The sequence below is a fragment of the Oncorhynchus keta genome, chromosome 19 (genome assembly GCF_023373465.1).
Source record: "Oncorhynchus keta strain PuntledgeMale-10-30-2019 chromosome 19, Oket_V2, whole genome shotgun sequence".
Classification (NCBI taxonomy): Eukaryota; Metazoa; Chordata; class Actinopteri; order Salmoniformes; family Salmonidae; genus Oncorhynchus; species Oncorhynchus keta.
This window is the reverse complement of record NC_068439.1, coordinates 36,823,650-36,836,729: the sequence shown is the minus strand read 5'-3', so window position 1 is coordinate 36,836,729 and position 13,080 is coordinate 36,823,650. Positions and strand designations below refer to the sequence as shown.

The 13,080-nt window shown below is 43.8% G+C and overlaps 2 protein-coding genes across 7 annotated transcripts in view; one reads left to right on the top strand and one right to left on the bottom strand.

Annotated features, from left to right (window-relative positions):
• Nucleotides 1–871: 871 nt before the first annotated feature.
• On the top strand, nucleotides 872–7,910 carry LOC118398183 (estradiol 17-beta-dehydrogenase 8). 2 transcript variants are annotated; one of them, XM_035793267.2, is made up of 10 exons: nucleotides 872–1,001; nucleotides 1,726–1,928; nucleotides 2,209–2,325; nucleotides 2,524–2,619; nucleotides 2,729–2,814; nucleotides 4,124–4,208; nucleotides 4,311–4,353; nucleotides 4,477–4,551; nucleotides 4,663–4,717; nucleotides 7,762–7,910. In XM_035793267.2, the coding sequence occupies exons 1-9, from the start codon at nucleotides 956–958 to the stop codon at nucleotides 4,680–4,682; spliced, it is 771 nt and encodes a 256-aa protein (XP_035649160.1). In that variant the 5' UTR covers nucleotides 872–955; the 3' UTR covers nucleotides 4,683–4,717; nucleotides 7,762–7,910. The 2 variants fall into 2 exon arrangements, with proteins under 2 accessions (XP_035649160.1, XP_035649158.1); XM_035793265.1 differs by lacking the exon at nucleotides 7,762–7,910 and having other exon boundaries at nucleotides 4,663–6,207.
• The window catches only part of LOC118397680 (collagen alpha-2(XI) chain-like), a 57,921-nt gene continuing 50,973 nt past the window's right edge, over nucleotides 6,133–13,080 (bottom strand). For all 5 annotated transcript variants that reach the window (XM_052470430.1, XM_052470429.1, XM_052470431.1 and 2 more), the window contains 14 exons: nucleotides 13,002–13,055; nucleotides 12,465–12,518; nucleotides 12,230–12,283; nucleotides 11,899–12,006; nucleotides 11,649–11,702; nucleotides 11,335–11,496; nucleotides 11,120–11,173; nucleotides 10,800–10,835; nucleotides 10,624–10,677; nucleotides 10,081–10,366; nucleotides 9,021–9,133; nucleotides 8,842–8,910; nucleotides 8,318–8,554; nucleotides 6,133–7,904 (listed from right to left, as the gene is read on the bottom strand). In XM_052470430.1, coding sequence (XP_052326390.1) covers nucleotides 7,758–7,904; nucleotides 8,318–8,554; nucleotides 8,842–8,910; nucleotides 9,021–9,133; nucleotides 10,081–10,366; nucleotides 10,624–10,677; nucleotides 10,800–10,835; nucleotides 11,120–11,173; nucleotides 11,335–11,496; nucleotides 11,649–11,702; nucleotides 11,899–12,006; nucleotides 12,230–12,283; nucleotides 12,465–12,518; nucleotides 13,002–13,055 — 1,482 coding nt within the window. In that variant the 3' untranslated portion in view covers nucleotides 6,133–7,757. The remainder of the gene's footprint in view (nucleotides 7,905–8,317; nucleotides 8,555–8,841; nucleotides 8,911–9,020; nucleotides 9,134–10,080; nucleotides 10,367–10,623; nucleotides 10,678–10,799; nucleotides 10,836–11,119; nucleotides 11,174–11,334; nucleotides 11,497–11,648; nucleotides 11,703–11,898; nucleotides 12,007–12,229; nucleotides 12,284–12,464; nucleotides 12,519–13,001; nucleotides 13,056–13,080) is intronic.

The window sequence follows — 13,080 nt, the reverse complement described above, 5'->3', positions numbered from 1 at the left end:
TATTCAGCTTAAAGAAAGACACCTTACATATACATTGTTAAGTCGCTACGTCAAATGGGGCGACAAAATATGAGGGTTTAAGTGAGACTGCAGTGCTCCCTATAGGCCAATCAGTGCCATTCTTTTTGACCAATTTTCTCATGGCCTTTCTGTGTGCCAAATTAGAAAACAAGTTACCGATCTATGCTTGAGTTACTTAACCATGTCAAGAAAAAAATAAATAAGAAGGATTCAGACAATAACAATAGGCGTTTATGGCTTTGCATCGCTGAGAACCCTTTAAAAATAAAAATAAATATTCCTGGACCATCTCTAGTATCCCAGCGGACCACGAGCCCGAGGTTGAGAAACACGGATACTGTTTCGGCCTATTGAAGTGCAATTGCTTTGTCTGAATGTTTGTGCCTATTGCTTTCCATATTAGGTCAAAATATAATTATTTCTGTATTACCTGCTGCAATTAAAATATACTGAGCAATATTAATGCTGTCTTTTTGTAGGCACTTACTCTGCAATGGCTCGTTGGCCAAAGTTTATGATGAAATGAATGGGGTTAAACGCCGAATACGGTCTGTGGTAAACATAGGTTTAGGAGATCTTGTACAATTCGTGCTGTGATAAAGAAAAATATATTCTGTGTGTTTTTGAAGCGTTAATGCAAAACAAAAAAACACATAAAATGTCATGTTAACACTGCCTGATATTATCTCATAGAACAAAACGTATAAGATATCCTCAGCCTGTGTTACTCCTAACGAACCCCATTCAACATTCATTTCCCCCTTAGGAATGGCTGAACGAACCCACGTTAGGTTAGAATGAACCAGAGAAAACGCATTCATTTTTTTTAGGATGACAAACTGGCTTGTTACAGATATGAGCTCAAACAAAATCTGTCCTGTGGCGCCATCTCCTGGATCAAGAGAGAACGACTCGGTCTTCAACGACAACCATCATGGCGGCCACCACACGGCTCATATCAAGGTTGACTGTTGTCACGGGTTAGTGTCTTCTTTCACGCTTCGTCGGCCTTTATATGCAACTTAATACATATGTAAGGTTGGCCGATATATCTGCACTTCTCTGTAGGAAATTAGTGGGGCAGATATGTGTGTTTAGCTAGGCGCAATAGATTGTGTTGTTGTAGCTGACCCTTGGGCTAGTTGTTGGACTTCAATCATTTTATTTCACTGCAGGACAATATTGTAGCTAACGGCCTTTCTAACATTGTTTCGACTAAGCTACATAACTGTTACAGTATATTATCTTCAGACATTCTTGAGCATATTTGCTTTAAAAAATACAATAATAATCTGTCCTGTGGTATCGCAACAGCCATCCAAATCAGTTTGTTAATGAAATCTTAATGACAATGTCCCAATTAAGTACATTTAACATGCACATACATTTTCTTAAGAGTAACCTAGGCCATTTTTATTGGACAAAAGTGTTCGTCTTCACCTTTGCCCGATGAGACAGCTGTGTCACTCTCATTGGGTCAAACGTGAAGGCAACAATAATGTTGCCTTACAAGAATCTTCACTCAGATGAATTAATTAAAGACACGATAGTATGAATACCCCCCTATAGGCGACCAACTATCAGTCCTTTATTATAGCCCTTGTGTACAGAACATCCAAGTTAGTGGTTTCGTGCCCTCTCTTTACCTGCTGTGAGCTGCAGCCGATTGCCTCCTACATTTTTTGCACTACCCATTGTCTCCAGGAGGGGGCAGCGGGATTGGCCGAGCCGTATGCCAGCGATTTGCTTCCGAGGGTGCCATAGTGGTGGTCGCTGACATCAGCGAGGAGTCAGCCAATCAGACCCTGGACAGCCTGAACCATGACCACAAAGGGCAGGACCACATGGCGTCTGCTGTGGATGTTTCATCAAGAGAGAGTGTAGAGAAACTACTCACAAGCATACAGGTGATTGACTTATGTGCAGACACACACTCACTAATTCAGTGTGTGTGTTTGGTGTAATTGAGTTATTATCCTAAACCACATGCTGGCGACTCCTACTAGGAAAATGAGTCAATCGTGTAACGTTTTTGGACCTTGACCTAAATTACTCCACTCAGTACTTTAGCAACAAAATCGAGAAGTTAGAAATTGCCTGAATCTAAAGAGACGTTTTGTGTGAGTGCGTCACTGAATGCCGTAAGTGATTAACTCATAAACAATGTGCTGTGATACCCTCCTGCAGTGTCGGTACTTCCAGCCTCCCTCAGTATGTGTGAATGCTGCAGGGATCACTCAGGATGAGTTCCTCCTGAAAATGGAGGACGAGGACTTTGACAAGGTTATCCAAGTCAACCTAAAGGTATTTCCCTTTGTTCTTATTGTCCTGACCACAACATATGTATATCAGTGGAAGAAAAGCATCAAGGGTTTCTCTCTCTTTTAGGCTCAGTGACTCTTTTACGCTGATGCACTGAAATCAGAGTTAAAACGTTGTTACAATAAATAGTGCTTCCTACCCACATCTCCCACAAACCCCTCTCTTTTCCCTCTCTATCAGGGTACATTCCTCCTGACTCAGGCTGTTGGCAAGGCTCTGGTTGCCTGTGGAGCTCCTAAAGGCTCCATTATTACCGTGGGCAGCATTGTGGGCAAGGTGAGTCCGACATCTTAGCTATTGGCACCCCAGGCATTATCTTTCAAACAGACTTACATTTTTTCCTGCCATTCTTTAACCTTCTCTTTGTGTTTCTGGCTGTTACCAGGTGGGCAATATTGGACAGGCAAACTACTCTGCTTCCAAAGCAGGTGTGGAGGGCCTGACCAGAACTGCAGCCAAGGAGCTGAGCAGGTGAGGCACACCTGTTCATTAGGACAAACCGTAGCAAAATGTTTTGCAACAGAGACAAAAATGAGCATTTTAATATTGTACAAGTTGAGATGGTACCGACCCTTTTTGGGCTGTTATCTTCTGTGCTGTGTCTACTGAACATGTCCCTGCATTTGATTTCAACACTCCAAATTTGACCCATTCACCAATAGAGAGAAGATTAATAGGCTATAAACATTATTTAGTGAGGAGGGCCGGTCTCCTGATAGCAATGGAATTTAAGCTTACGAGTGTTTTTAACAATCCATTGTTCCTACGGCGAAAGATGTCACGTGTGTTTCCCAAAACACCAGGCAGAGAAAACATTCACTAAGTGCGTCGTTGGAGCCTGTGTCCATCTGATAGGATCTCTCGGATCAGCTTTCTCCATTCAAATCTTATTTTAACATTAGAATTAGTCCACAACACTGACGGTGGATCAGCTTCTAGAGATATATTATTACTTGGCTGCACATATTGAGGTTTATTGTAATGCTTACCCTATAATAACGTAATCACAGATTTGACACATGTTGTATTACATCAGGAAATTACAGACAGTGTAGCCTACAATCATTTTTAAAAATGTTGCCTTTATTTATCTAGGCAAGTCGGTTAAGAACAAATTCTCATTTACAATGACGGCCTATCAAGGCCAAACACCGGACGATGCTGGGCCAATTGTGCGCCGCCCTATGGGACTCTAATCAACGCCGATCTGATTCCGCCTGGATTCGAACCAGGGACTGTAGTGTCGTCTCTTGCACTGAGATGCAGTAGTGCCTTAGAACGCTGCGCCAGTGGCAAAATAGAACTCAATTGACTGAAATAGATCGGCCCATAGAGCCTTTAAGCCAACTGTATGTTTTTTTTTGCAGTCAGCTTGGTTTTCATTTGAAGCATGTTTTTATCTTTCACTTTGTTTGTGCCAATTGCAAAGACATTGGCAACTTTGCATTGGGCGGTCACAGAGCGACAGATAAACACATTGATTCTATGTTTAGCGGAGACCTTCTGTGTTTAAAAGTGACTCCGAAGGGAGCAGAAAAAAAGCATTAAATGACCACTTTGCTGTTCTACGAGTGGTCTGAGGCAGTCAGACCACTAAATAAAGAGCGTTTTCAGGTGCAACTTCAGCTGGTTTTGGGAACCAGCTCTGGAGTTTTAACGATGCTCCTAGTAAGGTTCTAATGAACTTAGCCTTAAGATGCGTTTGGGAAACGGGGCCCAGGTGTGGTGTGAAGTATGAATACTGCCTAAAACCTAACATACAACTGCTCTCTTTCTCCAGATATGGGATCCGGTGTAACTGTGTGCTTCCAGGGTTTATAACCACACCCATGACTGATAAAGTACCAGAGAAAGTAATCAGTCAGGTATGACTGAGTTCTCCTTTTTTATATTAGATAGAAAGTCACCACCTCAATGTTATTTTTGTATAAAAGTGTGTGTTTAACTTGCTGTGTTTGTGTGGGCAGCTTACGTCCATGGTGCCACTGGGGAGGATGGGAGAGCCTGCAGGTAAGAATACTGTATACATACTGTACACCTCTGTGCAGTAGAGCACATCACAAATGCAGAACTCCGTTGCCTTTATAATCAAGTTATAAGACTTAACCTCGCTCTGTCTCTGTGTGTGTATAGAGGTAGCTGATGTATGTGCCTTTCTGGCTTCGGATGACTCTCGCTACATCACTGGAACCAGTATTGAAGTAACAGGTAATGGACCCATCTGAAATACATTCTAATTATTGGGTAATGTTTAACAGGAAATGCCTTTTTTTTTTACTGCTGTCCTGTTGACAAAAAGCATTTCCTACTCACCTCCAGGAGGCCTTTTCATTGGCTGAGACAACATTCCATCATCCTAATTAAGACCAATGAGGCAAGTTCCCATTTTGGTTCAACGTTTTGCTTCAACGTTCACATTGTGCCTTCACTTGCAATAATACAACTGATTGTTTTGTAAATCTAGTCAATATGTACAAGGTAAATGTGCAATAAATGAAAACCAATGTTTGTAGCTTTTGAAATCTCGTGTTGTGGAGAGAGTTCACAATACAGAGAGCGGGTCAGTGTTCAAGTGGTTTCCCCAATGTAACCAAGTTACACCTCTAAACGCTCTACATTTATGTACAGTTACTATCATTGAACTAGTGAAACTTCTACTAGTCATTACTAACAGGGTTGGATTTAGATGTTTATGAACAGAAATGGCTGGCTTCACACATGCAAAGGTACTCTAATACAGTATGCACACAGAGCAAATGCGTTGGCATGTGGTTTAATTGGAGACTTCGGACAGAAAACAACAAGCCAAGAACAAACCGAGACAGTGAAACTAAAGCAAAACAAAAACCAGCAGAAAACGTGGCAAAAAAATGAAACACAAATGAAAGAGAGCAGTGGACTGTAGAGCGAGAGGGAAGCAGGCATAGATCAGAATCAAACTGGAGTGAAAACACTAGAAGGGATCTTTTGGGGTGTTGAGGTGCTAAATAGTGGAAATAAGGTTGGGATGTGACTGATTCTGTGTTAACTGGAGATTTGTGAATGTGGTTGTATTCAGCTGTCTGAGCCGCTGTACGCAGCAAGTCGAGAGGAATCAAATTGAGAAATATTCTAGCTATTGTGTAGCCCCGGGCAACATGCAACACCAGCTAGTTGAGAGAGAATGAAACAGGAGAGGGACTAAGAAAAAATAACAAGGGAGTCGAGCAGCTCTTTTTAAAAAGATGATATATTACAGAAACGAACATTAAAAAAAAAATACTTACATAAAATACTTTCTCTTTTCAGCACCATGTTTTGTTGAAACATTTCTCTTTAACAATAAAACTAACCAATAGATTGCGATTTTCACTCAATCACAAGGTAATTATTTTTCACCTCTGGTTTAGTTAGGTCAACCCCCCCCCCCTCTGCAATATCAAAAGAAAAACAAACCAAAATACCCATAATGATATTCAACCCCATAGCCACATTACATACTTATAAACAAAATCGTAATAATTCTTCCCCAGGTGGTTGCTAGAATTTTCCCTCCCTCCCGCTTGCTGTCCCCTGCCCACTGTGTTCTCACAACCATAGAATCCCGGTGTCTGTTTGTCGCCCACGCCATACTCCTGCAGCACAGCGCAGCTCAGCATTGGCAAACCGCAATGAAATGTAACAGCACAGTACAGTTGATTTGCTAAAGGGTTACAATGAGATATGGCCACAAATGACACGTTTTCTTTTTCACCAGAACTGTTGACATGCATAGACCAATGGGGTGAGCACAGATAACTCGGGTTAATGTTTTGTTTAATATGTATTTAATTGTTTTAACCATCAAGTGAGAACTACAGGAAATAAATACAAAATGAAATACCACATTCGACTGGCATATTTGGCTTGTCGTTGTTTGAAGCACCTTGTTTGATTTCAATAAATACAATAGAATTTCACTATGTCTGTACAAATGGATTCTAATGCACATTTCCAGTAGGAGAACTGGTGACAGCATCATGTGGCTGTGTTGGAGACCAACTTGAATTATTCACGCCGAATATATTAACGCTTTGGTATAATTAGCACCTTGCCACAGTTTTTGAAAGCATGCATTTATTCACTGTTGTACGAGAGAAACTTTTGGCCGTCATCTATTAAGCTCATACACATATTTAACCCTGATACCTTCCCTGCTTGAAAAGAGACGGAATGTCACAAATCCTGGTATGTATCCCTGTGTTCTACATAAAACAAGAATCCAATTCCAGACATCACACCTGTAAATACTGGACTGGTTTGATGGCATTCTGGCCTATTCGCTGGTCTCGGAACGACAGTTCTGGCCTGTGTATGACAGTTGTAACAAGGATTAAAAATACATGCACCATACAGCACGTTCAGTACAATTTACAAGGTTAATGGCTTTTGATTCATTGGTCCTTGGACAAGGCAAAGACACCCTTCCGTCCCATTGCATGCAACATTATTGGCCCAATAATAAACAGCCATACAGTTCAGAGACAGTACATTGCTGTTAGGACTTTATTATTACAGTACTGAGCAAAGAGATGTTCACAGTCACATCTTAGGTTAAAGCCGCGATAAAACTAGAGATCTCACCGCTTTGCTTTCCCTCCACAAAGCACCGTAAAGTTTCTATTCACCCGCCTCTAGTGTGTTTGACCAGCTTTAGGATAACGAGGCTGATATAGTTGTTTGGTACAGAATTTCACTGTGGAGATGAATAGACCATGAACTTAGCTAGACAACATGGACGTCTCCGTTTCGTCAGGCCTGGTTGGCTACAGGCTCCGCTGTTTTCCGGTCCTCCGTGCTCTTCGTGGAACTCCTATTCATTCATTGGTTTCCCCCTTAGGCAGCAAGTGAGGCGTAGGATGAGGCGGGGCTTAGATGCAGAAGACGTACAAGTGTGTGGGGAAGGCAATGCAGAGAGGTAGAGTGGGTGAGACAACTGGAAAGAGAGACAGCGGGAAGAAGAGAGGAGTGAGAGGGGGGTCCGCGACGGTGGGCTCTGGTGTGCACGGAAGGAGGAGACGGCTCTTTGGGCCAGCTGTTCGTTGGAAAAGAACACGCTTTTATTCTGCAAACGGTCAGAACTCTTATCTCTCGTTCTCGCAATCGATCTTTGGTCTCCTCTTCGTGAGAATGTTTGTGTTCTCTCGTCGTCCATTTCTATTTGGGAGATGTTTTCCCCTGGGCATGTACTTGAGTGAGTGCATGTCAGTTTCACAACAGTATTTGTGTGTGTGTATATATAAATGGTCGGGAATGAATTTGATATCATGAAATACATTTGCAAATTACTGGACGTGTGTGTGTGTGTGTGTGTGTGTGTGTGTGTGTGTGTGTGTTCATCAGTGTAAGTGTATAATCTATACGTGTAGGTGTTTCTCATTTCTCTGCACTGTGTTTTAGCCCAGGAAACAGACAGGTCCCACTTCAAAGCCAAATTTCTGGTTGCTCTCCCCAAAGTCTGTGATCTTGAGGTCCCGCAGAGGAAGCTGCTCCACCTGGGGCGTGTTCACCTCCACCACTGTCCTGTCGAAGCCCTTACGATACTGCAGACAGACAGAAACAGAGAGACAGGTGAGATCACTACACGTGCAGCAAGGGTATCTGCCTAGGATTCATTATTATACTTTCATTGTGTGTAATGGAAAAATACAGTTCTGTAGTAATACTTTTTGTAATTATTCAATTAGCCTACATCAGATTAAAAATAGAGCAACATTCAGGGAATTCCTTTTTAAAAAGCTAATGGGGGGATGTACCCCCGGACCCCCTATAAAATCTCAGGTTTCTTAGTTTACTTTTTGAGATACTTGAGATGCGCATCCATAACTTGAATGTCCGCACACAGAGGTGAGTAAGCTAGAGATGACCTTTGGTTACCATGACTCCCTGGAAAACACTGGCAATTGTTACTGAATATGACCACACTGTTTAAATAAACCAATTAAATAAGACTCACAGAACAGCCGTCGACCAGGGCCTTGATGTATGGGCTGGTCTCGTAGCTGAGGTCCTCATCGTTGGCGCCTTGGAAGTGTAGCGCCCTCTTGTGGCCGTTATTGGCCGTGCGGTCGGCCCAGGCCACAGAGCGGTGGCAGTGGTAGGTGAGGTTTTGGCGGGCCTGGACACTCAGCAGCCGCAGGAAGCCCAACTGGACCACGCCGATCGGCTCGCCATTAGAGTCCACATACGAGAGCTGGGGGGTGGGGGTGGGGGGGGGGGGACGCCCCATGAAATAAAAACTCAGATAAAGCCAATAGATGGGAACTATAATAAGCATGAAAGCAGAGTGTGATGTCTCAAATCTGACATTAAATAAACATGTTGCTTAGTGACAGTGTTATGATAATGCTTTGATCATTTTCCTGATCAACCTTCATCTTTACCCATTGGTTGATATCCAGGTCAAACATAGCACACTTATGGACTATAATGAATGTCCCTCTGGGATTCTCCACGATGGTGCAATAAACCCAAACTAACCTTGCTGCCAGTTGCAAACTCACTGTACCAGGAGCCTGGTTTCTCCGTGGTCCAAGAGCTGAGCTTTACCTAAGAGAGAAATAGAGAGACAATCAGACTTACGTTTAAACATACAGCTACTTCAGGGTAGAGTTTGTGTGTGTGCATTATTGACTGACAGGCCCAGTCTCTCTTCTCACCGTGTCCACGCTCTTGCTGGGGTACAGGCAGGTCTCCCCACCGGCGGTGAAGTTACAGAACACCTTGAGAGAGTCGCGAGAGCAACCCTGGTTGGGGTCGATCCAGTACTCTCCTACAGGGGGGAGCAGAGAGACGAGGCACGGCTAAGGAACTCGAATTCAAACGTCTTAATGTGACTAAAATGACAATGTGAAGTCGCCATTTATCTTTCTTTGCATTGATGGTGTATTAACCAAATAATTAGCATTGTACACAAATCCCCATCAAAACCCATCTGTTTAAGCTAGAGATATGTTTGTTTTGCATGGGCTGCGTCTCCATCCACCGGATCCGCCGGCGCCGGCCTGCCGTGTCTGGGGTGGAAGGTGGCTGAGCTACAGCGATGTTTGTCAGACCAGGAGACATCCCGAACGGTTTGGGCTGCAAACTAAGGCAGTGAGCTCCAAAAGTGTTGGGACAGTGACAAATGTTTGGTTGTCTTGGCTCTGTCAGCATTTTGGATTGCGAAATTACCCAATGACTAACTATGGAACATTGTTACATGTGTATTAAAGTAGTCAAACGCTTAACATTTGGTCCCATATTCCTAGCTGTATTTGCTGTTTGTTTCCCAGATGATGTTGTGCCCAATAGAAATGAATGGTAAATAATGTATTGTGTCATTTTGGAGTCACTTTTATTGTGAATAAGAACATAATATGTTTCTAAACACTTCTACATTCATGTGGACGATACCATGATTAGAGATAGACTTGAATGAATCGTGAATAATGATGAGTGAGAAAGTTACAGATGCACAAATATCATACCCCCCCCCCCCAAAAAAAAATAAATGCTAACTTCCATTGTGATAGGAATGGTGAGAGGTTAGCAGGGGGTATGAGGGTATGATATTTGTGCATCTGTAACTTTCTCACTCGCCATTATTCATTCAAGTCTATCTGTAATCATGGTATCGTCCACATGAATGTAGAAGTGTTTAGAAACATATTATATTCTTATTCTTATGTTAGCATTGCCACATTTCTGTGAATAGTTTTACGCCTGAAAGCCCCGTACCGTCTTTGAGCTCCGGCTGGCCGAGTTTCAGGTCCTGGCAGGTGCGTGCGGGGCTGTCCTTGGTGCCCAGAGGGAAGCGCATGGTCTCGATCTCCTGTCGCAGCGAGTTCAGTGAGCCGAAGATCTCCTCCATGCCCTCGCTGCCTGTCAGGAACTCTGTGCCGGTGGCGTCGGCTGCGACCGCTTCTGCGTCTGTCTCGGACAGCATCCGGCTGGCGTCGATGGAGCGCTTGGACTTCTTGGAGATTTGGATGGGCAGCGGCTGGATGACGTCGCCTGGAGGACCCTGATTGGAGGCGGGTCACAGAGGAAGGTTATTACTGGTTGATAATCATTCATGAGATTCGTAGATTTAGGTTCAATTGAACTTATTTATGTTTGAACCGAAAACTGTAGATGTATGAGAGCATATGCTATGCTCTAGAACGATGTAAGCAACTAACCGTAGATCTAGGCAGGACTAAACTGAAAAATGGCGGTAAAAATACGAGTATTTAATTTGTTTCGTGGAGTAAACTGATTATGCAAAGGATGGGTACTCACTGGAGGCCCAGGGGGTCCTGAGACACCCTTCTCTCCCTTGGGACCGGATCCTCCCTGGAACACACAGACAGGAGATAGAGATTTGAACAATACTGTGTACATGGGACTCAACAGGGACTATAATATGCAGGCAGATATTCCACTAGAGAGAGTACGGAGGAGGACGTTCTACTCACTGTAGCACCCTTAGCTCCCTTGACACCTTGGGGACCCTGGGAAAGAGGCGCAGGGAGGTCAGGGTTATCATTCAATAGACGCTAACTATTACCACTGTTATACGGCCATAGAAAAGAGGACATGACATTTTAAATTGATTAGAGAGCGACAGACTTATGCAAGACACAAAAGGCATGGATGCATTCATGCTTAAATCTCTCTATGTTACCGTCTTCTCTTTTTTTATATATATATATATATATACACAATGCAGATAGAGGATGTTACGTGATATACTGATAAAAGAACCAGGAGAGGTGATGTAGAAGTGGTTACTCACAGGCATGCCAGCAGGGCCACCAGGACCGATAGGCCCAGTGCCTCCAGAGACACCCTGAAACACACATGAAATGCATTATCACTGAACTCAACTGTTTGTCGAAGGGCGACAGAATACATGTTCAGATTATTTTGAGTCTGCGTGTGCTCAGAGGAAATGTACGCTCTCTTTCAAAGCTCTATAATGTCCGCTAAGGAGAGACAGGTGTCACTCACAGTCTCTCCCTTGTACCCGTGTGTCCCCTGTGGCCCTGGCAGTCCTCTGTCTCCCTTCTCTCCCTGCTCTCCGGGGGGCCCAATCAGACCGATCAGACCCGAGTGGCCCTTCTCTCCCTTGTCACCGCCCTCGCCGCGCAGTCCTGGCAAGCCTGGTGGTCCCTTGAAGAGAGAGAGTAAGAGTCAGATGGTACTGTAGTTAAGGAAGTGGGTATATTCACTTGAAGCATCAATATAGCACTGTATGCCTATAGATCAACACTGTGGGAGATACAATCTATTATAGATCTATTCAGGTACACATCTTAACTCACCAGTGGTCCGGGAGGTCCCTTCTGGCCGGCAAGGCCTGGAGAACCTTGTGCGCCCTGGAAGAGATCATCAGAAGGAAGTTAGCCTAATGCACCAAAACAGCTCAGCTACACTGTTAAGCTCATAGCTGGTAGTAGTGAACAGACGATAATAGACCCTATAGAGCAGAGGGTACGACAGATGGACACCCGTACAGACAGACAGACTGAACAGCCCAGTCTGTCCATGGAAGCGCGGGATCATCTAGCTCACCACTGATCCAGGGAGTCCTCTCAGACCCTCCGTTCCTGGTTTCCCTGGTTGACCCTGAGGTCCGACGGGGCCTGTCTTTCCTGGAGGTCCGTTAGCACCTGGGTCTCCCTGGGGGGAAAAGGAGAAAAAAACATTGATAAACTTCAATATTCCTAATCCCCAACGTGTTTTGCGAGTTGAGCAAATATTTGGGAAACAATTGACGGAGAAATATACATTTGGTATCAAGTTTGTCTGGCATGGCGTGCAAACCATCACTAGATAGATAGAAACGATTCACAGGCTAAACTGCCAGTGCCAATACATTGACCGACGACCTTTGAACTCTTACCTTAGTTCCCTTCTCTCCTTGTCGTCCCTCTGGCCCTCTCGTTCCAGCAAGACCCTAGGAAGTAAGCGATGTGTAATATTCAAAAACGTTATGATTCTTTCACGACCGCCTATCGGCCACCTAGTAGTCGTCATTGAGTAGATATATGCACCTATCAAACAGAATACATTGGAAACAAACAGATATGTCTGTGGATGACAGTTGTGGTTTGGCCTGTTGAGCTGAACGATCTTACCCTCTTTCCAGGTCCACCAGGGGGTCCATTCTCACCCGTGGGTCCTGGAGATCCCTACAGTAGAGAGCACGATCACCATTATAACGCCTCAGTGACCTATGCAGGGTCAATAATATCTATAGACAACTGAACCAAAATAAACATGGTTGTTTTAGAGTTCCATAATAATCTACATTCTAGACAGATCTGCTCGGAAGGACTTACAACTTTAGTCTTGCAGTGCCATTTTATGTTTCAACAGGTGCTTCAACATGGGAAATACACTTTCCTAGGGCTTTAATTGAGATCCACAGTGGCCCCTTAGTCCTCTCTGACCCCATTACATTTCTCAATTCTAAATGTTTTTGGATACATCTTAAGGATGTGCTTCACATACTCTTGCCAAACAGTACTCTTGCCGGGAGCCATTTTGAATCGGGGCGATGGTAAACAGACAACATATGACCTAATGACATCCAGTTCAAAGTGCTTAATGAAGGCTACAAGGACAGTCCTGAAGATCCCGTGTAGTACCTATAGTAAGTTAGGGCAACTTACAGCTTGTCCTTGTTCGCCGTCCTCTCCCCTCTCTCCCTTTGCTCCATCTTGACCCTAAAGAAGAGAAACAGAGTCATTA

Coding starts and splice junctions, on each gene's coding strand:
- LOC118398183 (XM_035793267.2), top strand. CDS start 956: ATGGCGGCCACCACACGGCTCATATCAAGGTTGACTGTTGTCACGG. Junction 2,326..2,523: donor TTATCCAAGTCAACCTAAAG/GTATTTCCCTTT, acceptor CCTCTCTATCAG/GGTACATTCCTCCTGACTCA. Junction 4,552..4,662: donor AACCAGTATTGAAGTAACAG/GTAATGGACCCA, acceptor ACTCACCTCCAG/GAGGCCTTTTCATTGGCTGA.